The sequence below is a fragment of the Carcharodon carcharias genome, chromosome 10, assembly GCF_017639515.1.
Source record: "Carcharodon carcharias isolate sCarCar2 chromosome 10, sCarCar2.pri, whole genome shotgun sequence".
In the NCBI taxonomy this organism is placed as follows: domain Eukaryota; kingdom Metazoa; phylum Chordata; class Chondrichthyes; order Lamniformes; family Lamnidae; genus Carcharodon; species Carcharodon carcharias.
The window spans coordinates 77,943,123-77,968,771 of NC_054476.1; the positions used below are offsets into that span (position 1 = coordinate 77,943,123).

At 48.9% G+C, this 25,649-nt stretch overlaps 1 protein-coding gene across 1 annotated transcript in view; it reads left to right on the plus strand.

Annotated features, from left to right (window-relative positions):
- Positions 1-25,649, plus strand: part of prr5l (proline rich 5 like) — a 249,782-nt gene that overhangs the window by 183,022 nt on the left and 41,111 nt on the right. Inside the window, exon 7 of the mRNA XM_041197735.1 lies at positions 2,386-2,526. Coding sequence (XP_041053669.1) covers positions 2,386-2,526 — 141 coding nt within the window. The remainder of the gene's footprint in view (positions 1-2,385; positions 2,527-25,649) is intronic.

A 25,649-nucleotide genomic window follows, 5' to 3' on the forward strand; every position in this document is an offset into this window, starting at 1 on the left:
CATGTGCTCTCAGACCAGGATTCCGGGTCACTTCACAGAGAACAGGATCCATGTCTGCCGAGAAGGGGAATGAAGGTTATGGAGTTACTAACAGGAACGACAATATCTTCAGCCACTCATAAGAGAATAAGAACATAAGAAATAGGAGCTGGATTAGGTCATTTGACCATTCAAGCCTGCTCCATTATTCAATACAAAAATGGCTGATCTTCCACCTCAACTCCACCTTCCTGCTTTATCACTATATCCTTTAATTCCCTTAGTGCCAAAAATCTATCAATCTGTGTCTTGAATGCACTCAATGTCTGAGCATCCACATCACTCTGAAGTAGAGAATTTTGAAGATTCAAAACCCATTGAATGAAGAAATTTCTCCTTATCTCAGTCCTAAATGGCTGACTCCCTTATTCTGTTCTAGAATCCCCAATAGGAGAAACATTTTCTCAGCATCTACTCTGTCATGACCTTTAAGAATTTTTAATATTTCAATTTGATCACCTCTCATTCTTCTAAACTTCAGGGAATAAAGGCCTAGTCTAGTCAATCTCTCCTCCTAGGACAATCCACTCATCTCAGGAACCTTCACTGCACTCCCTCTAGGACTAGATTGTCCTTCCTGAGGTAAGGAAAACAATACGGTGCAGAATGCTGCAGGTGTGGCCTCACCAATGGCCTGTAAAATTGTAGTCAGAAATATCACAATATGACACTCTAAATGTGACACATGTTATCCAAGTTTAGTGATCCTCTCGATCCTCATTTGGTTTATCCATGAAGCTGCTAAGCCACAATGGGACAGAAAGGTCTAGATTGAGCCCTTGGTCTATGTTGAGTTTGGTGTTGGGAGGGTGGAGGAAGGCTACAATTGGCCTCACTGCCCATGGCCATGGAAGGACAAATTGGCCAAGTCACAACTTTTCCTAGTCACAACTTGGGGGTGCCTGCTGGAAGTGCCCATTAGAGGGTACCGGATGAGGTGAAGACAAACTGCAGTCACAATACTCCTCACCGTTACTCAAGTCTGCATGCATAGGAGGTTCATAATAATAACAACTGCCTCCCATTCCCCTGCCAATAATTACTGTCTTCAGGAAAAAAGGGTAGAAAGGAAAATTGGTGGAGGAAACTTAAACTAAATGTATGAGTTTTATTGGTGCTGGCTGACAGGCTGACAGAGAATCAATCCCCCCTCACTAACCATCATACACATATCCTGATTGCTACAGTGATGGTGAGTCACAGAGACAAATCATTAAAATATGCTGATCCAGAACATTCACTGAGGTCATGCCTTTGACTGAGTAGAATTTCGAAAAATACAGGTAGCCATATTGGCACAGATGAAATAAATGAGAACAGGTTTTATTCCACAGCCACGGGATTATTGTAAAGGAGGTTGTACAGAAAAGGAAATGACTGTGAGTCTTTGAAGGGGATCAGCGTCACACCCTTGGGGCAGCTCTGAGTTCTGCGTTCAATCCTTGTTGGTGCATACAAAATATCTGTAGATGTACGCAAATGCCAATCTTGATGACAGGAGCCTGTGGAGAAAGCATCTGGATTTCAGCTCATCACCTCCTCCCAAAGGCTGTGCTGTGACCTGCTCTGTGAGAATCCCTCCATGATGTCTTAAGCACTTGAGGGCACAGAATGTTGCTAATCTAATGTTTGCACCTTCTGGCTCTTGTTATACGATTTAAAGTTATTCTAGATGGTGCAGTAAGCACACATCTATAGCAACATTAAAATCCTTAGGCCTGCATGCACATCCTGTCTGTGCCACTTGCCTGTTGTCACATACTTGTCACACAGCCTGTGTCAACTTGCTGTTATAAATTCCTTTGTCCTCATTTGTAATGGAAACTGCCGATGCAAACTCTTCAGTAAGCAGCTTGAATCAGTACTACACACGGTACGACACACAGTACTACCCGTGATGTATAAGCGAAAGGGGGCAGTAATGTGGAGGTACAGAGAAAGGGCTGGGCAAAAGTATTTGAAGGACAGACCACTCTGTCCAGACAACAAACCGTCCCCCTTGAAAAATCCAATTCTTTTCACTATATGAGGATTGTTGTTCTTGTAGAGTTACTTAGCATGCTCGTATTGCACTCCTCTCCCTGTGTAATGTGTTTATTCAATGTGTTAAATCTCTGTACAATGGCACTGACAAAGCGGTCTCCAGCCAGGCAGGATCTTCTAGCCCCGCCTGCCTGCTGCCAGGATTGTCCAGTCCTCCCCAAAGTCAATGGGCTTTTGGCTGAGCTGCGGAACCTCCCGCGGTGGGTCCCACCACAACAGGGTTGGAAAATCCCAGCCAGAAAGAGTTACAACTTTGCATGACAAGAGGCAGAAAGTAACTTTGATGTATGGTCCTTTCATTAGGGGCAGGAACTAACCATTCGTCAGATGGCTCTGCTTGGCTTCCGAGACCTGGTGCTATTGAAGGTAAATCTGGAGCAGGTGCTTCACCAGCCTCACGCTGATGTACCTCCATCCATCACACAGATGCTGCTAGTGCTTCAGGTAAGAGATTCATGTGGACAGGCCTAGTTTAGGTAGGCTAAAGCATGAAGCTCCTTTTCGGAATGTAACCAGGCTGGTTGGGGCCTAGAGGATTACCAGACGTTCAGGTTTTCAAGCTGAGATGCTGCAGGCTCTTCAAGTGCAGCCACTACGATCTGGAGGAGTTGACACTAAGGGCCGGGCTTTCATGGAGCCAGATCGACTCCAGAGGCCTTTAAAAATGGCGAGTGAGACCCGATTCTGGGATTCCTGCCCCCATTTCCTGTTCCCCCAATGTTCGTTGCTGTGAGATAAGAGTGCTGGGAGCGAGCCCAGACCCTGTACCCATCACTTGCCCAGCTCCGTTGCCAGGGTTGGCACCTCATTCCACCCCATCCCCCTCCCCCCACCTCCACAATTTTCATGACGTTGGGCCAGCTTCTTAAGCACATGTGGTTCACTGCCTCACAGAGGAGCCATGAACCATAGTCCAGGCCTAGGATCTGCTTCTAACTCCGGTGGCCAAGTTTCTTCTCTGCCTACCCCTAGCCACATTTTTCTGCTGTCAGCAGCTGTTGAGCCCTTGCTGGTATCCAGTCACACAAACACTGGACACAGTCTGCTACTTCATACAACTAACTGCGTTCAGCTGTAAGTCTTAATAGTGGATTGGGGCAGCTGTGCTACTATAGTAGGCCAAACCCCACCCTGTCCATCCTGTCCTTAGGCAATGTTCCCTCACACATATGCAAAGGCTGAAAGGTCAGTTTTACTGCCAGGCGGAAAGTAGCTGGACATTGACAGCCTGCCTTTCTGGGCCCAGCCTTAGCTGGCTCCAGTGGAATTCAATGGTAAGGAGGTGTGATGATCATGATGGGTGCAGATCATGAGGTGTACAAATTGGGAGGCATGTAAATATAATGGCGTATAATCGAATGGTATGTAAATCGAATGGTGTGTAAATCGGGATGTGTGTAAACCGGGATGTGTGTAAGTTGAACGTTGTCTAAATCGGGAGGTGTGTAACTCGGGATGTGAGTAAACCGGGATGTGTGTGAATTGAATGGTGTCTAAATCAGGAGGTGTGTAAATCAGATGGTGTGTAAATCAGATGGTGTATAAATCGGATGGGGAAGTGTGTAAATTGTGAGGTGTGTAAATCCAATGGTGTGTAAATTGAGAGGTGTGTAAATGGGGAAATGTGTAAATCGGAAGGGGTGTAAATTGGAAGATGTGTAAATTGGGAAGTGTGTAAATTGAAGGGTGTGTAAGTGGAACGGTCTGTAAATCAGGAGGTATGTAATCAGGAGGTGTGTAAATTGGGAAGTCTGTAAATTGAACGGTGTGTAAGTGGAATGGTCTGTAAATCAGGAGTTGTGTAATCAGAAGGTGTGTAAATCAGGAGGTGTGTAATCGGGAGCTGTGTAATCGGGAGGTGTGTAAATCGGGAGGTGTGTAATCGGGAGGTGTGTAAAATGAATGATGTGCAAATCGGGAGGTGTACAAATTAAACTCACTGAGCAGAATTTCAAGTGAGATGGGAATTGGAGTGAGTGGGTTCAGTTACCTCGCAAGAGATCCTGCTGAGAAGTGGGGGGGTGGGGGCACTATTATTGCTGCAGGTCCACTGAGTAGAGCACAACATGAGCTGTGGCAGTATGGAGTTTTCTAGACGAATAAGCAGAAGCTGGTGTGCCTCTGTTAGTGCTCCACCACCTCTGGATGTATTCCAGCATCAAAACCTTGGCGTTCAGTGTTTGTGCGTCAAAATTGGAAGCGGCCAACCTGCAGCCAGTTTTACACTCTGTGGATTTTCCTTTCCTTGGACCAATCGCTGCCCTCTCTACCCATCTCTGCTGGAAAGTTCAGCCATTTGCCCAGCTCCATCCCAGTTTGAGAAGCCATCTTCAGCCAGTGTGTATTGAGCAATAGTAGGTAGAATCTACCAGACTCCGGCCCCCAATTTTATGTAATCCCACAACTGAGCTGGTCTTGAATGAAATGTGAAGCGATCCTGCAGAAAGAGTGGCTCTAGCACTCCGGCATTACAAAGGCAGGACACACAAGAAATTCAACTCGGGAGGTTTCACCTACAGAGAAAGACAAATCAGAATGGGGTGGGTTCTCATCATCTGCCCCTGACCCCCAATTCAAAGTAGCACCAAAAACCCTTTAAATTAAGAGTTTCCCCATAAGTTTCTCTTAAAGTAGGAGTCTTTCGGCCGGCATTTTGAAAGGAGTTTCGCCATCGGGGTCCCCTGTTAAATCGGAACCTCCCCATCAGGGAGAGGTCTCACTATCTGGACCTCTTTTTCAGAGTGCCAACCTGCCTTTGTACTCTTGTCTCAACTTCAAAGGTGAAGCCTTATGATCAGTTTAAACAGTGAGCACAAATGGGAGCACAGTGATCACCCAGTGAACATAATCACGAGAGCTGACAGTCAAGCATCTGGCCGTTTGCAGGAGTTCAGTTAGCATCAGCAGAAATATTATTAACTAAGCTGCTTTGGCAAGCTTGACATTTTAACAGTGCTTGTTAACAAAGCTCACTCAGACTGTCAGGCTCAATAACCCTCTAAGTGACTACACAAGAACCCAATGGTTAAATAGAAATAAACAGAGGGTAAGCAAAGAAAGAAAAGGCTGTTAAATTAGAACTTTTTGAAGCAAATACTCCTTATGGTGAGGATCATTCCGGGAATTGATGTTTGGAACTGAATCAAGAAATGGCTCGTGAGTCTGAGAACCTGAAAGGCAGCAGGAAGGGTTGATTCAGCGATTCACTTGTAAATGGCCTTGTCTACTTTGGAGGAAACGGAACAGTGCCAGAGAACTCAGCAAAGACTGAGTCAACCCTGAAGTAGGAAGTGACTAACATGAAACGCCTCACAGAACTGACCCTGGGAGGATGGTAAGGGTTCAGGGAGGAAGAGAGCATTACGCTAAGGTTGCCAAGGATTTATTTTTAATTTGATCTGAAGCTGTGGGCAGATCTGGCAAACTGTATTCTTCCCAATTTCTACTTCTGCCAACTGAATGGAGTAAAAGACAGAGACAGGAGATGTGAGTGGGCCAGGCCAGGTAGAACTGGGCCTTTCCCAGAGGACATCAAAGAATCAGTTTTTATTTAGAATATAATTACAGTTTTCATGGTAATTTAGATTCTGTAGCCAGGCCACACATCACCGCATTTATTAAATACGATATTACAGCTTACAATGGTAGGATTTGACATATCAATCACTAGGCTGCTGCTCAGGGCCTCTACACGACTGTACACAAACCCAGGCCCTCTACACCACAGTAAATTAATGCAGGCCCTCTATACCACTGTACACAAAACCAGGCCCTCTGCGTCACTGTACACTAACGGAGGTCCTCTGCACCACTGTACAAAAACCAATACACTCTACACCACTGTACACAAACCCAAACCCTCCGCACCACTGAACACAAACTCAGGCCCTCTGCATCACAGTACACAAACCCACAACCTCTACACCACTGTACACAAACCCACGCCCTCTACACCACTGTACTCATACCTACACCCTCTATACTATCTTACACAAACCCAGGCCCTCTACACCACTGTACACAAATGCAGGCCCTCTACATCACTGTACACAAACACAGGGCCTCTACACTACCGTACACAAACGCACACCCTCTACACTACTGTAAACAAACCCACACCCTCTACACCACTGTACACAAACCCAGGCCCTCTACATCACTGTACACTAACTCAGGTCCTCTGCACCACTGTACAAAAACCCACAACCTCTACACCACTGTACACAAACCCATGCCCTCTACACCACTGTACACAAACCCAGGCCCTCTACATCACTGTACACAAACCCAGGCCCTCTACACCACTGTACACAAACCCAGGCCCTCGACAACACTGTACACAAACCCAGGCCCTCGACACCACTGTACACAAACCCTCACACTATACAACACTGCACACAAGCCCAGGCCCTCGACACCACTGTACACAAACCCTCACACTATACAACACTGCACACAAGCCCAGGCCTCTACACCACAATAAACAAACCCAGGCCCTTTACACCAGTATAAACAAACACACACGCTCAACATCACTGTACACAAACACAGTCCCACCACCACTGTGCACAATGCAGGCCCTCTCCACAAATGTACACAAATTCACACCTTCTACATCACTGTACACAAACCCACACCCTCTACACCACTGTACACAAATCGACGCCCTCTAAACCACTGTACACAAACCCAGGCCATCTACACCACAGTAAACTAATGCAGGCCCTCTATACCACTGAACACAAACCCATACCCTCTACACCACTGTACACAAACCCAGGCCCTCTACATCACTGTACACTAATGCAGGACCTCTGTACCACTGTACAAAAACCAATACACTCTACACCACTGTACACAAACCCAAACCCTCCGCACCACTGAACACAAAACCAGGCCCTCTGCATCACAGTACACAAACGCACAACCTCTACACCACTGTACACAAACCCACGCCCTCTACACCACTGTATTCATACCTATACCCTCTACACCATTGTACACAAATCCAGGCCCTCTATACCACTGTACACAAATGCAGGCCCTCGACATCACTGTACACAAACCAACACTATCTACACCACTGTACACAAACTCACAACCTCTACACGACTGTACACAAACCCACATCCTCTACATCACTGAAAACAAACCCACACCCTGTGCACCACTGTACACAAAGACAGACCCTCTAAACCACTGTACACAAACCCACGCTCTCTACACCACTGTGCACAAAGCCACACCCTCCACACCACTACACAAACCAGGCACTCTACACCACTGTACACAAACCCACGCCCTCTTCACCACTGTACACAAACCCACACACTCTACTCGACTGTACACAAACCCACAACCCCTAAACCACTGTACACAGACCTCCACCCTCTACACCAGTGTACACAAACTCATGACCTCTACACCACTGTACACAAACCCACACCCACTACACCACTGTAGTCAAACCCACACCCTCTGCACCACTGTACACAAACCCAGGCCCTCTAGGCACAAATCTAGGCACTCTGCACCACTGTACACAAACTTTTACCCTCTACACCACTGTACACATACCCAGGCCCTCTAAACCACTGTACACAAACTCTCACACTATACAACACTCTACACAAGCCCAGGCTCTCTACACCACTGTACACAATCACAGGCCCTCTACATCACTGTACACAAACTCTGACACTACACCACAGTACACAAACCCAAGCCCGCAGCACATCTGTACACAAACCCAGGCCCTCTACACCACACTACACAAATGCTGACAGTCTTTCACACTGTACACAAACCCAAACCCTCCGTACCACTGAACACAAACCCAGGCCCTCTGCATCACAGTACACAAACCCACAACCTCTACACCACTGTACACAAACCCATGCCCTCTACACCATTGTACTCATACCTATACCCTCTACACCATTGTACACAAACCCAAGCCCTCTACACCACTGTACACAAATGCAGGACCTCTATATCACTGTACACAAACCCAGGGCCTCTACACTACCGTACACAAACGCACACCCTCTACACTACTGTAAACAAACCCACACCCTCTACATCACTGTACACAATACCCGGCCCTCTACACCACTGTACACAAACCAGGCCCTCTAAACGACAGTACACAAACCCACACCCACTACACCAAAGTACACAAACCCACACCATCTACACCACTGTACACAAACTCACAACCTCTACACGACTGTACACAAACCCACATCCTCTATATCACTGAACACAAACCCACACCCTGTGCACCACTGTACACAAACATAGGCCCTTTATCCGCTGTACACAAAACCACGCTCACTAAACCACTGTGCACAAACCCACACCCTCCACACCACTACAAAAACCAGGCACTCTACACCAATGTACACAAACCCACGCCCTCTTCACCACTGTACACAAACCCACACACTCTACTCGACTGTACACAAACCCACAACCCCTAAACCACTGTACACAGACCTCCACCCTCTGCACCACTGTACACAAACCCACGCCCTCTGCAACACTGCACACAAACCCAGGCTCTCTACACCACTGTACACAAACTTTTACCCTCTACACCACTGTACACATAACCAGGCCCTCTAAACCACTGTACACAAACTCTCACACTATACACCTCTGTATGCAAGCCCAGGCCCTCTACACCACTGTACACAATCGCAGGCCCTCTACATCACTGTACACAAACTCTGACACTACACCACAGTACACAAACCCAAGCCCGCAGCACATCTGTACACAAATCCAGGCCCTCTACACCACTGTACACAAACCCCCACCCACTACAGCACCATGCATAAAATCACACCCTCTACACCCCTGAACACATAGCGAGGCCCTCTAAACCACTGGACACAAACCCAGGCCCTCTACACCACACTACACAAATGCTCACACTCTTTCCCACTGTACACAAACCCAAACCCTCTGCACCACTGAACACAAACCCAGGCCCTCTGCATCACAGTACACAAACCCACAACCTCTACACCACTGTACACAAACCCATGCCCTCTACACCACTGTACTCATACCTATACCCTCTACACCATTGTACACAAACCCAGGCCCTCTACACCACTGTACACAAATGCAGGCCCTCTACATCACTGTACACAAACACAGGGCCTCTACACTACCTTCTCAAACGCACACCCTCTACACTAATGTAAACAAACACACACCCTCTACACCACTGTACACAGACCAGGCCCTCTAAACGACAATACACAAACCTAGGCCCTCTACACCAAAGTACACAAACCCACACCATCTACACCACTGTACACAAACTCACAACCTCTACATGACTGTACACAAACCCACATCCTCTATATCACTGAACACAAACCCACACCCTGTGCACCACTGTACACAAACACAGGCCCTTTATCCGCTGTACACAAACCCACGCTCTCTACAGCACTGTGCACAAACCCCCACCCTCCACACCACTGTACACAAACCAGGCACTCTACACCACTGTACACAAACCCACGCCCTCTTCACCACTGTACACAAACCCACACACTCTACTCGACTGTACACAAACCCACAACCACTGTACACAGAACTCCACCCTCTACACCAGTGTACACAAACTCATGACCTCTACACCACTGTACACAAACCCACGCCCTCTGCACCACTGCACACAAACCCAGGCTCTCTACACCACTGTACACAAATCCAGACACTCGGCACCACTGTACACAAACCTTTACCCTCTACACCACTGTAAACATACACAGGCCCTCTAAACCACTGTACACAAACTCTCACACTATACACCACTGTATACAAGTTCAGGCCCTCTACACCACCGTACACAATCGCAGGCCCTCTACATCACTGTACACAAACTCTGACACTACACCACAGTACACAAACCCAAGCCCGCAGCACATCTGTAAACAAATCCAGGCCCTCTACACCACTGTACACAAACCCCCACCCACTACACCACCATGCATAAAATCACACCCTCTACACCCCTGAACACATAGCGAGGCCTTCTAAACCACTGGACACAAACCCAGGCCTTCTACAGCAGTGTACACAAACCCAGGCCTTCTACACCACACTACACAAATGCTCACACTCTTTCCCACTTTACACAAACCCAGGGCCTCGACACCACTGTACAAAAACTCTCACACTATACACCCCTGTACGCAAACCCCGGTCCTCTACACGACTGTACACAAACCCAGGCCCTCGACAACACTGTACACAAACCCTCACACTATACAACACTGTACACAGGCCCAGGCCCTCTACACCACAATAAACAAACCCAGGCCCTCTACACCAGTATAAACAAACACACACCCTCAACATCACTGTACACAAACACAGTCCCACCACCACTGTGCACAATGCAGGCCCTCTCCACAAATGTACACAAAGCCACACCTTCTACATCACTGTACACAAATCCACACCCTCGACACCACTGTACACAAACCGACGCCCTCTAAACCACTGTACACAAACCCAGGCCCTCTACACCACTGTACACAATCCCAGGCCCTCTACATCACAGTAAACTAATGCAAGCCCTCTATACCACTGTACACAAACACATAACCTCTACACCACTGTACACAAAGCCAGGCCCTCTACATCACTGTACACTAATGCAGGTCCTCTACACCACTGTACAAAAACCAATATACTTTATACCACTGTACACAAACCCAAACCCTCCGCACCACTGAACACAAACCCAGGCCCTCTGCATCACAGTACACAAACCCACAAACTCTACACCACGGTACACAAACCCACACCCTCTACACCACTGTACTCATACCAATACCCTCTACACCATCGTACACAAACCCAGGCCCTCTACACCACTGTACACAAATGCAGGCCCTCTACATCACTGTACACAAACCCAGGGCCTATACACTACCATACACAAACGCATACCCTCTACACTACTGTAAACAAACCCACACCCTCTACACCACTGTACAAAATCCCAGGGCCTCTACACCACTGTACACACACCAGGCCCTCTAAATGACAGTACACAAACCCAGGCCGCTACACCACAGTACACAAAGCCACACCATCTACGCCACTGTACACCAACTCACAACCTCTACACGACTGTACACAAACCCACATCCTCTACATCACTGAACACAAACCCACACCCTGTGCTCCACTGTACACAAACACAGGCCCTCTAAACCACTGTACACAAACCCACGCTCTCTACACCACTGTGCACAAAGCCACACCCTCCACACCACTGTACACAAACCAGGCACTCTACACCACTGTACACAAACCCACGCCCTCTTCACCAGTGTACACAAACTCATGACCTCTACACCACTGTACAGAAACCCAGGCACTCTACACCACTGTACACAAATCCAGGCACTCTGCACCACTGTACACAAAACTCTACCCTCTACACCACTGTAAACATACACAGGCCCTCTAAACCACTGTACACAAACTCTCACACTATACACCACTGTACACAAGCCCAGGCCCTCTACACCACTGTACACAATCGCAGGCCCTCAACATCACTGTACACAAACTCTGACACTACACCACAGTACACAAACCCAAGCCCGCAACACATCTGTACACAAATCCAGGCCCTCTACACCACTGTACACAAACCCCCACCCACTACACCACCATGCATAAAATCACACCCTCTACACCCCTGAACACATAGCAAGGCCCTCTATACCACTGGACTCAAACCCAGACCTTCTACAGCAGTGTACACAAACCCAGGCCTTCTACACCACACTACACAGATGCTCACACTCTTTCCCACTTTACACAAACCCAGGGCTTCGACACCACTGTACAAAAACTCTCACACTATACGCAAACCCAGGTCCTCTACACCACTGTACACAAACCCAGGCCCTCGACAACACTGTACACAAACCCAGGCCCTCGACACCATTGTACACAAACCCTCACACTATACAACACTATACACAAGTCCAGGCCCTCTACACCACAATATTACAAACCCAGGCCCTCTACACCAGTATAAACAAACACACACCCTCGACATCACTGTACACAAACACAGTCCCACCATCACTGTGGACAATGCAGGCCCTCTCCACAAATGTACACAAAGCCACACCTTCCACATCACTGTACACAAACCCACACCCTCTACACCACTGAACACAAATCGACGCCTTCTACACCACTGTACACAAACCCAGGCCATCTACACCACAGTAAACTAATGCAAGCCCTCTATACCACTGTACACAAACCCATACCCTCTACACCACTGTACACAAACCCAGGCCCTCTACATCACTGTATACTAACGCAGGACCTCTAAACCACTGTACAAAACCCAATACACTCTACACCACTGTACACAAACCCAAACCCTCTGCACCACTGAACACAAAACCAGGCCCTCTGCATCACAGTACACAAACGCACAACTTCTACACCACTGTACACAGACCCACGCCCTCTACACCACTGTACTCATACCTATACCCTCTACACCATTGTACACAAATCCAGGCCCTCTATACCACTGTACACAAATGCAGGCCCTCGACATTACTGTACACAAACCCAGGGCCTCTACACTACCGTACACAAATGCATACCCTCTACACTACTGTAAACAAACCCACACCCTCTACACCACTGTACACAATCCCAGGCCCTCTACACCACTCTACACAAACTCATGACCTCTACACCACTGTACACAAACCCACACCCTCTACACCACTGTACACAAACCCACGCCCTCTGCACCACCGTACACAAACCCAGGCCCTCTACACCAATGTACACATACCCAGGCCCTCTAAACCACTGTACTCAAACTCTCACACTATACACCACTGTACATGAGCCCAGGCCCTCTACACCACTGTACACAATCGCAGGCCCTCTACATCACGGTACACAAACTCTGACACAACACCACAGTACACAAACCCAAGCCCGCAGCACATCTGTACACAAATCCAGGCCCTCTACACCACTGTACACAAAACCCCACCCACTACACCACCATGCATAAAATCACACCCTCTACACCCGTGAACACATAGCGAGGCCCTCTAAACCACTGGTCACAATCTTAGGCCTTCTACGGCAGTGTACACAAACCCAGGCCTTCTACACCACATGACACAAATGCTCACACTCTTTCCCACTTTACACAAACCCAGGGCTCGACACCACTGTACAAAATCTCTCACACTATACACCCCTATATGCAAACTCAGGTCATCTACACCACTGTACACAAACCCAGGCCCTTGACAACACTGTACACAAACCCTCACACTATACAACACTGTACACAAGCCCAGGCCCTCTACACCACAATAAACAAACCCAGGCCCTCTATATCACTGTACACAAACCCACACCCTCTATACCACTGTACACAAACCGACGCCCTCTAAACCACTGTACACAAACCCAGGCCCTCTACACCACAGTAAACTAATGCAGGCCCTCTATATCACTGTACACAAACCCATACCCTCTACACCACTGTACACATCCGACGCCCTCTAAACCACTGTACACAAACCCAGGCCCTCTACACCGCTGTACACAAACCCAGGCCCTCTACACCACAGTAAACTAACGCAGGCCCTCTATACCACTGTACACAAACTCATACCCTCTACACCACTGTACACAAACCCAGGCCCTCTACATGACTGTACACAAACCCAGGCCTTCTACACCACAGTAAATTAATGCAGGCCCTCTATACCACTGTACACAAACCCAGGCCATCTACACCACTGTACACAAACCTAGGCCCTCTGTGTCACTGTACACTAACGGAGGTCCTCTGCACCACTGTACAAAAACCAATACACTCTACACCACTGTACACAAACCCAAACCCTCCGCACCACTGAACACAAACCCAGGCCCTCTGCATCACAGTACACAAAGCCACAACCTCTACACCACTGTACACAAACCCATGCCCTCTACACCATTGTACTCATACCTATACCCTCTACACCATTGTACACAAACCTACACCATCTACACCACTGTACACCAACTCACAACCTCTACACGACTGTACACAAACCCACATCCTCTACATCACTAAACACAAACCCACACCCTGTGCACCACTGTACACAAACACATGCTCTCTACACCACTGTGCACAAACCCACACCCTCCACACCACTGTACACAAACCAGGCACTTTTTCACCACTGTACACAAACCCACGCCCTCTTCATGACTGTACACAAACCCACACACTCTACTCGACTGTACACAAACCCACAACCCCTAAACCACTGTAGACAAACCTCCACCCTCTACACCAGTGTACACAAACTCATGACCTCAACACCACTGTACACAAACCCACACCCTCTGCACCACTGTACACAAACCTTTACCCTCTACACCACTGTACACATACACAGGCCCTCTAAACCACTGCACACAAACTCTCACACTATACACCACTGTACATAATTGCAGGCCCTCTACATCACTGTACACAAACTCTGACACTACACCACAGTACACAAACCCAAGCACGCAGCACATCTGTACACAAATCCAGGCCCTCTACACCACTGTACACAAAACCCCACCCACTACACCACCCTGCATAAAATCACACCCTCTACACCCCTGAACACATAGCGAGGCCCTCTAAACCATTGGACACAAACCCAGGCCTTCTACAGCAGTGTACACAAACCCAGGCCTTCTACACCACACTACACAAATGCTCACACTCTTTCCCACTTTACACAAACCCAGGGCCTTGACACCACTGTACAAAAACTCTGACACTATACACCCCTGTACGCAAACCCAGATCCTCTACACCACTGTACACAAACCCAGGCCCTCAACAACACTGTACACAAACCCAGGCCCTCGACTCCACTGTACACAAACCCTCACACTATACAACACTGTACACAAGCCCAGGCCCTCTACACCACAATAAACAAACCCAGGCCCTCTACACCAGTATAAACAAACACACACCCTCGACATCACTGTACACACAGTCCCACCACCACTGTGCACAATGCAGGCCCTCTCCACAAATGTACACAAAGCCACACCTTCTACATCACTGTACACAAACCCACACCCTCTACACCACTGTACACAAACCGACGCCCTCTAAACCACTGTACACAAACCCAGGCCCTCTACTCTGCAGTAAACTAATGCAGGCCCTCTATATCACTGTACACAAACCCAGGCCCTCTGCATCACAGTACACAAACCCACAACCTCTACACCACTGTACACAACCCCACGCCCTCTACACCACTGTACTCATACCTATACCCTCTACACCATCGTTCACAAATCCAGGCCCTCTACACCACTGTACACAAATGCAGGCCCTCTACATCACTGTACACAAACCCAGGGCCTCTACACTACCGTACACAAACGCACACTGTCTACACTACTGTAAACAAACCCACACCATCTACACCACTGTACACAGTCCCAGGCCCTCTACGCCACTGTACACAAACCAGGCCCTCTAAATGACAGTACACAAACCCAGGCCCTCTACACCACAGTACACATACCCACACCATCTACACCACTGTACACAAACTCACAACCTCTACACGACTGTACACAAACCCACACCCTCTACATCACTGAACACAAACCCACACCCTATGCACCACTGTACACAAACACAGGCCCTCTAAACCACAGTACACAAACCCACGCTGTCTACACCACTGTGCACAAACCCACACCCTCCATACCACTGTACACAAACCCAGGCCCTCTACACCACAGTAAACTAATGCAGGCACTCTACACCACTGTACACAAACCCATGCCCTCTTCACCACTGTACACAAACCCACACACTCTACTCGAATGTACACAAACTCATGACCTCTACACCACTGTACACAAACCCACACCCTCTAAACCACTGTACACAAACCCACGCCCTCTGCACCACTGTACACAAACTCATGACCCCTAAATCACTGTACACAAACGTCCACCCTCTACACCAGTGTACACAAACTCCTGACCTCAACACCCCTGTACACAAACCCATGCCCTCTTCACCACTGTACACAAACCCACACACTCTACTCGACTGTACTCAAACTCATGACCTCTACACCACTGTACACAAACCCACGCCCTCTGCACCACTGTACACAAACTCATGACCCCTAAATCACTGTTCACAAACCTCCACCCTCTACACCAGTGTACACAAACTCATAACCTCTACACCACTGTACACAAATCCACGGCCTCTGCACCAGTGTACACAAACCCTTACCCTCTACACCAATGTACACATACCCAGGCCCTCTAAACCACTGTACACAAACTCTCACACTATACAGCACTGTACATAAGCCCAGGCCCTCTACACCACTGTACTCAATCGCAGGCCCTCGACATCACTGTACACAAACTGTGACACTACACCACAGTACACAAACCCAAGCCCGCAGCACATCTGTACACAAATCCAGGCCCTCTACACCACTGTACACAAACCCCCACCCACTACACCACCATGCATAAAATCACACCCTCTACACCCCTGAACACATAGCGAGGCCCTTTAAACCACTGGACACAAACCCAGGCCTTCTACAGCAGTGTACACAAACCCAGGTCTTCTACACCACACTACACAAATGCTCACACTCTTTCCCACTTTACACAAACCCAGGCCCTTAACACCACTGTACACAAACCCTCACACTATACAACACTATCCACAAGTCCAGGCCCTCTATACCACAATAAACAAACCCAGGCCCTCTACACCAGTATAAACAAACACACACCCTCGACATCACTGTACACAAACACAGTCCCACCACCACTGTGCACAATGCAGACCCTCTCCACAAATGTACACAAAGCCACACCTTCTACATCACTGTACACAAACCCACACCCTCAACACCACTGAACACAAACCGACGCCCTCTAAACCACTGTACACAAACCCAGGCCCTCTACACCACAGTAAACTAATGCAGGCCCTCTATACCACTGTACACAAACCCATACCCTCTACACCACTGTACACAAACCGACGCCCTCTAAACCACTGTACACAAACCCAGGCCCTCTACAACACTGTACACAAGCCCAGACCCTCTACAACACAGTAAACTAATGCAGGCCCTCTATACCACTGTACACAAACTCATACCCTTTACACCACAGTACACAAAGCCAGGGCCTCTACATCACTGTACACTAACGCAGGTCCTCTGCACCACTGTACAAAAACCAATACACTCTACACCACTGTACACAAACCCAAACCCTCCGCACCACTGAACACAAACCCAGGCACTCTGCATCACAGTACACAAACCCACAACCTCTACACCACTGTACACAAACCCATGCCCTCTACACCACTGTACTCATACCTATACCCTCTACACCATTGTACACAAACCCACACCTTCTACACCACTGTACACCAACTCACAACCTCTACACGACTGTACACAAACCCACATGCTCTACATCACTAAACACAAACCCACACCCTGTGCACCACTGTACACAAACACACGCTCTCTACACCACTGTGCACAAACCCACACCCTCCACACCACTGTACACAAACCAGGCACCCTACACCACTGTACACAAACCCACGCCCTCTTCACCACTGTACACAAACCCACACACTCTACTCAACTGTACACAAACCGAAAACCCCTAAACCACTGTACACAAACCCCCACCCTCTACACCAGTGTACACAAACTCATGACCTCTACACCACTGTACACAAACCCACACCCTCTACACCACTGTACACAAATCCAGGCACTCTGCACCACTATACACAAACCTTTACCCTCTACACCACTGTACACATACACAGGCCCTCTAAACCACTGTACACAAACTCTCACACTATACACCACTGTACACAAGCCCAGGCCCTCTACACCACTGTACACAATTGCAGGCCCTCTACATCACTGTACACAAACTCTGACACTACACCACAGTACACAAACCCAAGCCCACAGCACATCTGTACACAAATCCAGGCCCTCTACACCACTGTACACAAACCCCCACCCACTACACCACCGTGCATAAAATCACACCCTCTACACGCCTGAAAACATAGCAAGGCCCTCTAAACCACTGTACACAAAGCCACAACTTCGATGCCACTGTACACAAACCCAGGGCCTCTACACCACTGTACACAAACCCTCTCTCTATATGCCACTTTACACAAACCCACACCCTCTAGACCACTGTACACAAACCCACATCATCGTCAACACTGCACACAAACCCATGACCTCTACAACACTGTACACAATACCAGGCCCTCTACACCACAATAAACAAACCCAGGCCCTCTACACCAGTATAAACAAACACACACCCTCGACATCACTGTACACAAACACAGTCCCACAACCACTGTGCACAATGCAGACCCTCTCCACAACTGTACACAAAGCCACACCTTCTACATCACTGTACACAAACCCACACCCTCTACACCACTGAACACAAACCAACGCCCTCTAAACCACTGTACACAAACCCAGGCCCTCTACACCACTGTACACAAACCCAGGCCCTCTACACCACAGTAAACTAATGCAGGCCCTCTATACCACTGTACACAAACTCATACCCTCTACACCACTGTACACAAAGCCAGGCCCTCTACATCACTGTACACTAACGCAGGTCCTCTGCACCACTGTACAAAAACCAATACACTCTACACCACTGTACACAAACCCAAACCCTCCGCACCACTGAACACAAACCCAAGCCCTCTGCATCACAGTACACAAACCCACAACCTCTACACCACTGTACACAAACCCATGCCCTCCACACCACTGTACTCATACCTATACCCTCTACACCATTGTAAACAAACCCACACCATCTACACCACTGTACACCAACTCACAACCTCTACACGACTGTACACAATCCCACATCCTCTACATCACTGAACACAAACCCACACCCTGTGCACCACTGTACACAGACACACGCTCTCTACACCACTCTGCACAAACCCACACCCTCCACACCACTGTACACAAACCAGGCCCTCATCACCACTGTACACAAATCCACACACTCTACTCGACTGTACACAAACCCACAACCCCTAAACCACTGTACACAAACCTCCACCCTCTACACCAGTGTACACCAACTCATGACCTCTACACCACTGTAAACAAACCCACACCCTCTACACCACTGTACACAAACCCACATCCTCTACACCACTGTACACAAATCCAGGCACTCTGCACCACTATACACGAACCTTTACCCTCTACACCACTGTAAACATACACAGGCCCTCTAAACCACTGTACACAAACTCTCACACTACACACCACTGTACACAAGCCCAGGCCCTCTACACCACTATACACAACTGCAGGCCCTCTACATCACGGTACACAAACTCTGACACTACACCACAGTACACAAACCCAAGCCCGCAGCACATCTGTACACAAATCCAGGCCCTCTACACCACTGTACACAAACCCCCACCCACTACACCACCATGCATAAAATCACACCCTCTACACCCCTGAACACATAGCAAGGCCCTCTATACCACTGGACACAAAGCCAGGCCTTCTACAGCAGTGTAGACACACCCAGGCCTTCTACACCACACTACACAAATGCTCACACTCTTTCCCACTTTACACAAACCCAGGGCCTCAACACCACTGTACAAAAACTCTCACACTATACACCCCTGTACGCTAACACAGGTCCTCTACACCACTGTACACAAACCCAAGCCCTCGACAACACTGTACACAAACCCAGGCCCTCGACTCCACTGTACACAAGCCCTCACACTATACAACACTGTGCACAAGCCCAGGCCCTCTACACCACAATAAACAAACCCAGGCCCTCTACACCAGTATAAGCAAACACACACCCTCGACATCACTGTACACAAACACAGACCCACCATCACTGTGCACAATGCAGACCCTCTCCACAAATGTACACAAAGCCACACCTTCTACATCACTGTACACAAACCCACACCCTCTACACCACTGTACACAAACCGACGCCCTCTAAACCACTGTACACAAACCCAGGCCCTCTACACCACTGTGCACAAACTCACGCCTTTTACGCCACTGTACACAAACCCTCACCCTCTACACCACTGTACAGAAACCCACACCCTATACTCCACCTTACACAAACCCACACCCTCTACATCACTACATCAACCCAGGCCCTTGACACCACTGTACACAAACTCTCACGCTATACAACACTGTACACAAATCCAAGCCTGCTACACATCTGTACACAACTACAGGCCCTCTACACCACTGTACACAAACCCCCACTCACTACACCACCATGCATAAAATCACACCCTCTACACCACATAGCGAGGCCCTCTAAACCACTGTACACAAACCCACACCTTCGAGGCCACTGTACACAAACCCAGGCCCTCTGCACCACTAAACAAACCCACACCCTCTATACCACTGTACACAATCCCAGGCCCTCTACACCACTGTACACAAACCCAGGCCCTCTACACCACTGTACAAAAACCCAGGTCCTCTACACCACTGTACACAAATGCTCATACTATACACCACTGTACACAACCCCCGGCCCTCTACACCACTCTACATAAACCCAGGCCTCTATACCACTATACACAAACTCACACCCTCTACACCACTGTACACAAACCCACACCCTCTACACCACTGTACCCAAACCCACACCCTCCAAACCGCTGTGCAGAAACCCAGACCCACTACACCACTGTACACAAACCCACACCCTCTACACCACTATACACAAACCCACGCCTTCTACACTACTGTACATAAAACCATGCCCACTACACCACGGTACAGAAACCCAGACCCACTACACCACTGTACACAAACCCTGATCCTCTACACCACTGTAAACAAACCCACACCCTCCACACCACTGTACACAATCCCAGGCCCTCTACACCACTGTACACAAACCCAGGCCCTCTACACCACTGTACAAAAACCCAGGTCCTCTACACCACCGTACACAAATGCTCATACTATACACCACTGTACACAACCCCCGGCCCTCTACACCACTGTACATAAACCCATGCCCACTACACCACTTAGCCCAAATCCACACACTCCAAACCACTGTACACAAACCCAGACCCACTACACCACTGTACACAAACTCACACCCTCTACAACACTGCACACAAACCCACACGCTCTACAACACTGTACACAATCCCAGGCCCTCGACGCCACAGTACACAAACCCAGGTCCTCTGCAACACTATATGCAAACCCACACCCTCTACACCACCATACACAAACCCAGGTCCTCTACACCACTGTACACAAACCCACACCCTCTCCACCACTGTACACAAAGCCACAACCTCTACACCACTGTACAGAAAGCCACAACCTCTACACCACTGTGCACAAACCAGGCCCTCTACACCACTGTACACAAACCCTGGCCCACTACACCACTGTACACAAACCAGGCCCTCTACACCACTGTACACAAACCCCCAGCCACGACACCACCATGCATAAAATCACACCCTCTACACCACTGAACACATCGCGAGGCCCTCTGAACCACTGGACACAAAGCCACACCTTCAATGCCACTGTACACAAACCCACACCCTCTACACCACTGTACACAATCCCAGGCCCTCTACACCACTGTACACAAACCCAGGCCCTCTACAACAACTCTACAAAACCCAGGCCCTCTACACCACTGTACAAAAACCCAGGCCCTCTACACCACTGTACACAAATGCTCATACCATACACCACTACACAAACCCAAGCCGACAACACCATTCTACGTAAGCCCAGGCCCTCTACGCCGCTGTACACAAACCCAGGCCCTCTACACCACTATACACAAACCCAGGCCCTCTGCACCACTATACACAAATCCTCTCTCTCTATGCCACTGCACACAAACCCACACCCTCTACACCACTGTACACAATCCCAGGCCCTCTACAACAACTCTACATACACCCAGGCCCTCTACACCACTGTACACAAACCCAGGCCCTCCACGCCACTGTACAAAAACCCAGGCCCTCTACACCACTGTACACAAATGCTCATACTATACACCACTGTACACAAACACAGGCCCTCTACATCACTCTACATAAACCCAGGCCCTCTACACCACTCTCCACCAACCCAGGGCCACCACACCACTGTACGCAAACCCAGGCACTCTACACCACTATACACAAACTCACACCCTCTAGACCACTGTACACAAACCCACACCCTCTACACCACTGTACACAAACCCATGCCCTCTACACCACTGTACACAAACCCAGATCCACTACACCACTGTACACAAACCCACACCCTCTACACCACTGTACACAATCCCACGCCCTCTACACCACTGTACATAAACCCATGCCCACTACACCACTTAGCCCAAATCCACACACTCCAAACCACTGTATGCAAACCCAGACCCACTACACCACTGTACACAAACTCACACCCTCTACAACACTGCACACAAACCCACACGCTCTACAACACTGTACACAATCCCAGGCCCTCGATGCCACAGTACACAAACCCAGGCCGTCTACACCTCTGTACACAAACCCACACCCTCTACAACACTGTACACAAACCCATGCCCGCTACACCACTGTACACAAAACCACACACTCTACACCACTGTACACAAACCCAGGCTCTTGACACCACTGTACACAAACTCTCACTCTATACACCACTGTACACAAACCCAGGCCCTCTCCACCACTGTACACAAAGCCACAACCTCTACGCCACTGTACACAAACCCTCACCCTCTACACCACTGTACAGAAACCCACACCCTATACTCCACCTTACACAAACCCACACCCTCTACATCACTACATCAACCCAGGCCCTTGACACCACTGTACACAAACTCTCACGCTATACAACACTGTACACAAATCCAAGCCTGCTACACATCTGTACACAAATACAGGCCCTCTACACCACTGTACACAACCCCCGGCCCTCTAAACCACTCTACATAAACCCAGGCCCTCTACACCACTATACACAAACTCACACCCTCTACACCACTGCACACAAACCCACACCCTCTACACCACTGTACCCAAACCCACACCCTCCAAACCACTGTATACAAACCCAGATCCACTACACCACTGTACACAAACCCACACCCTCTACACCACTGTACACAAACCCATGCCCTCTACACCACTGTACATAAACCCATGCCCACTACACCACTTAGCCCAAATCCACACACTCCAAACCACTGTACACAAACCCAGACCCACTACACCACTGTACACAAACTCACACCCTCTACAACACTGCACACAAACCCACACACTCTACAACACTGTACACAATCCCAGGCCCTCGACGCCACAGTGCAGAAACCCAGGCCGTCTACACCTCTGTACACAAACCCACACCCTCTACAACACTGTACAAAAACCCATGCCCGCTACACCACTGTACACAAAGCCACACCCTCTACACCACTGTGCACAAACCAGGCTCTCTACACCACTGTACACAAACCCTGGCCCACTACACCACTGTACACAAACCAGGCCCTCTACACCACTGTACACAAACCCCCATCCACGACACCACCATGCATAAAATCACACCCTCTACACCACTGAACACATCGCGAGGCCCTCTGAACCACTGGACACAAAGCCACACCTTCGATGCCACTGAACACAAACCCACACCCTCTACACCACTGTACACAATCCCAGGCCCTCTACACCACTGTACACAAACCCAGGCCCTCTACAACAACTCTACAAAAACCCAGAGATAAGAACAAAAAAACTGCGGATGCTGGAAATCCAAAACAAAAACAGAATTACCTGGAAAAACTCAGCAGGTCTGGCAGCATCGGCGGAGAAGAAAAGAGTTGACGTTTCGAGTCCTTTTGAAGGGTCATGAGGACTCGAAACGTCAACTCTTTACTTCTCCGCCGATGCTGCCAGACCTGCTGAGTTTTTCCAGGTAATTCTGTTTTTGTTCTACAAAAACCCAGGCCCTCTACACCACTGTACAAAAACCCAGGCCCTCTACACCACTGTACACAAATGCTCATACCATAGACCACTACACAAACCCAAGCCGACAACACCATTCTACGTAAGCCCAGGCCCTCTACACTGCTGTACACAAACCCAGGCCCTCTACACAACTATACACAAACCCAGGCCCTCTACACCACTATGCACAAATCCTCTCTCACTATGCCACTGCACACAAACCCACACCCTCTACACCACTGTACACAATCCCAGGCCCTCTACAACAACTCTACATACACCCAGGCCCTCTACACCACTGTACAAAACCCCAGGCCCTCTACACCACTGTACACAAACCCAGGCCCTCCACACCACTGTACAAAAACCCAGGCCCTCTACACCACTGTACACAAATGCTCATACTATACACCACTGTACACAAACACAGGCCCTCTACATCACTCTACATAAACCCAGGCCCTCTACACCACTCTCCACCAACCCAGGGCCACCACACCACTGTACGCAAACCCAGGCACTCTACACCACTATACACAAACTCACACCCTCTAGACCACTGTACACAAACCCACACCCTCTACACCACTGTACACAAACCCATGCCCTCTACACCACTGTACACAAACCCAGGGCCACCACACCACTGTACGCAAACCCAGGCACTCTACACCACTATACACAAACTCACACCCTCTAGACCACTGTACACAAACCCACACCCTCTACACCACTGTACACAAACCCATGCCCTCTACACCACTGTACACAAACCCAGATCCACTACACCACTGTACAGAAACCCACACCCTCTACACCACTGTACACAATCCCAGGCCCTCTACACCACTGTACACAAACCCAGGCCCTCTACAACAACTCTACAAAAACCCAGAGATAAGAACAAAAAAACTGCGGATGCTGGAAATCCAAAACAAAAACAGAATTACCTGGAAAAACTCAGCAGGTCTGGCAGCATCGGCGGAGAAGAAAAGAGTTGACGTTTCGAGTCCTTTTGAAGGGTCATGAGGACTCGAAACGTCAACTCTTTACTTCTCCGCCGATGCTGCCAGACCTGCTGAGTATTTCCAGGTAATTCTGTTTTTGTTCTACAAAAACCCAGGCCCTCTACACCACTGTACAAAAACCCAGGCCCTCTACACCACTGTACACAAATGCTCATACCATAGACCACTACACAAACCCAAGCCGACAACACCATTCTACGTAAGCCCAGGCCCTCTACACTGCTGTACACAAACCCAGGCCCTCTACACAACTATACACAAACCCAGGCCCTCTACACCACTATGCACAAATCCTCTCTCACTATGCCACTGCACAC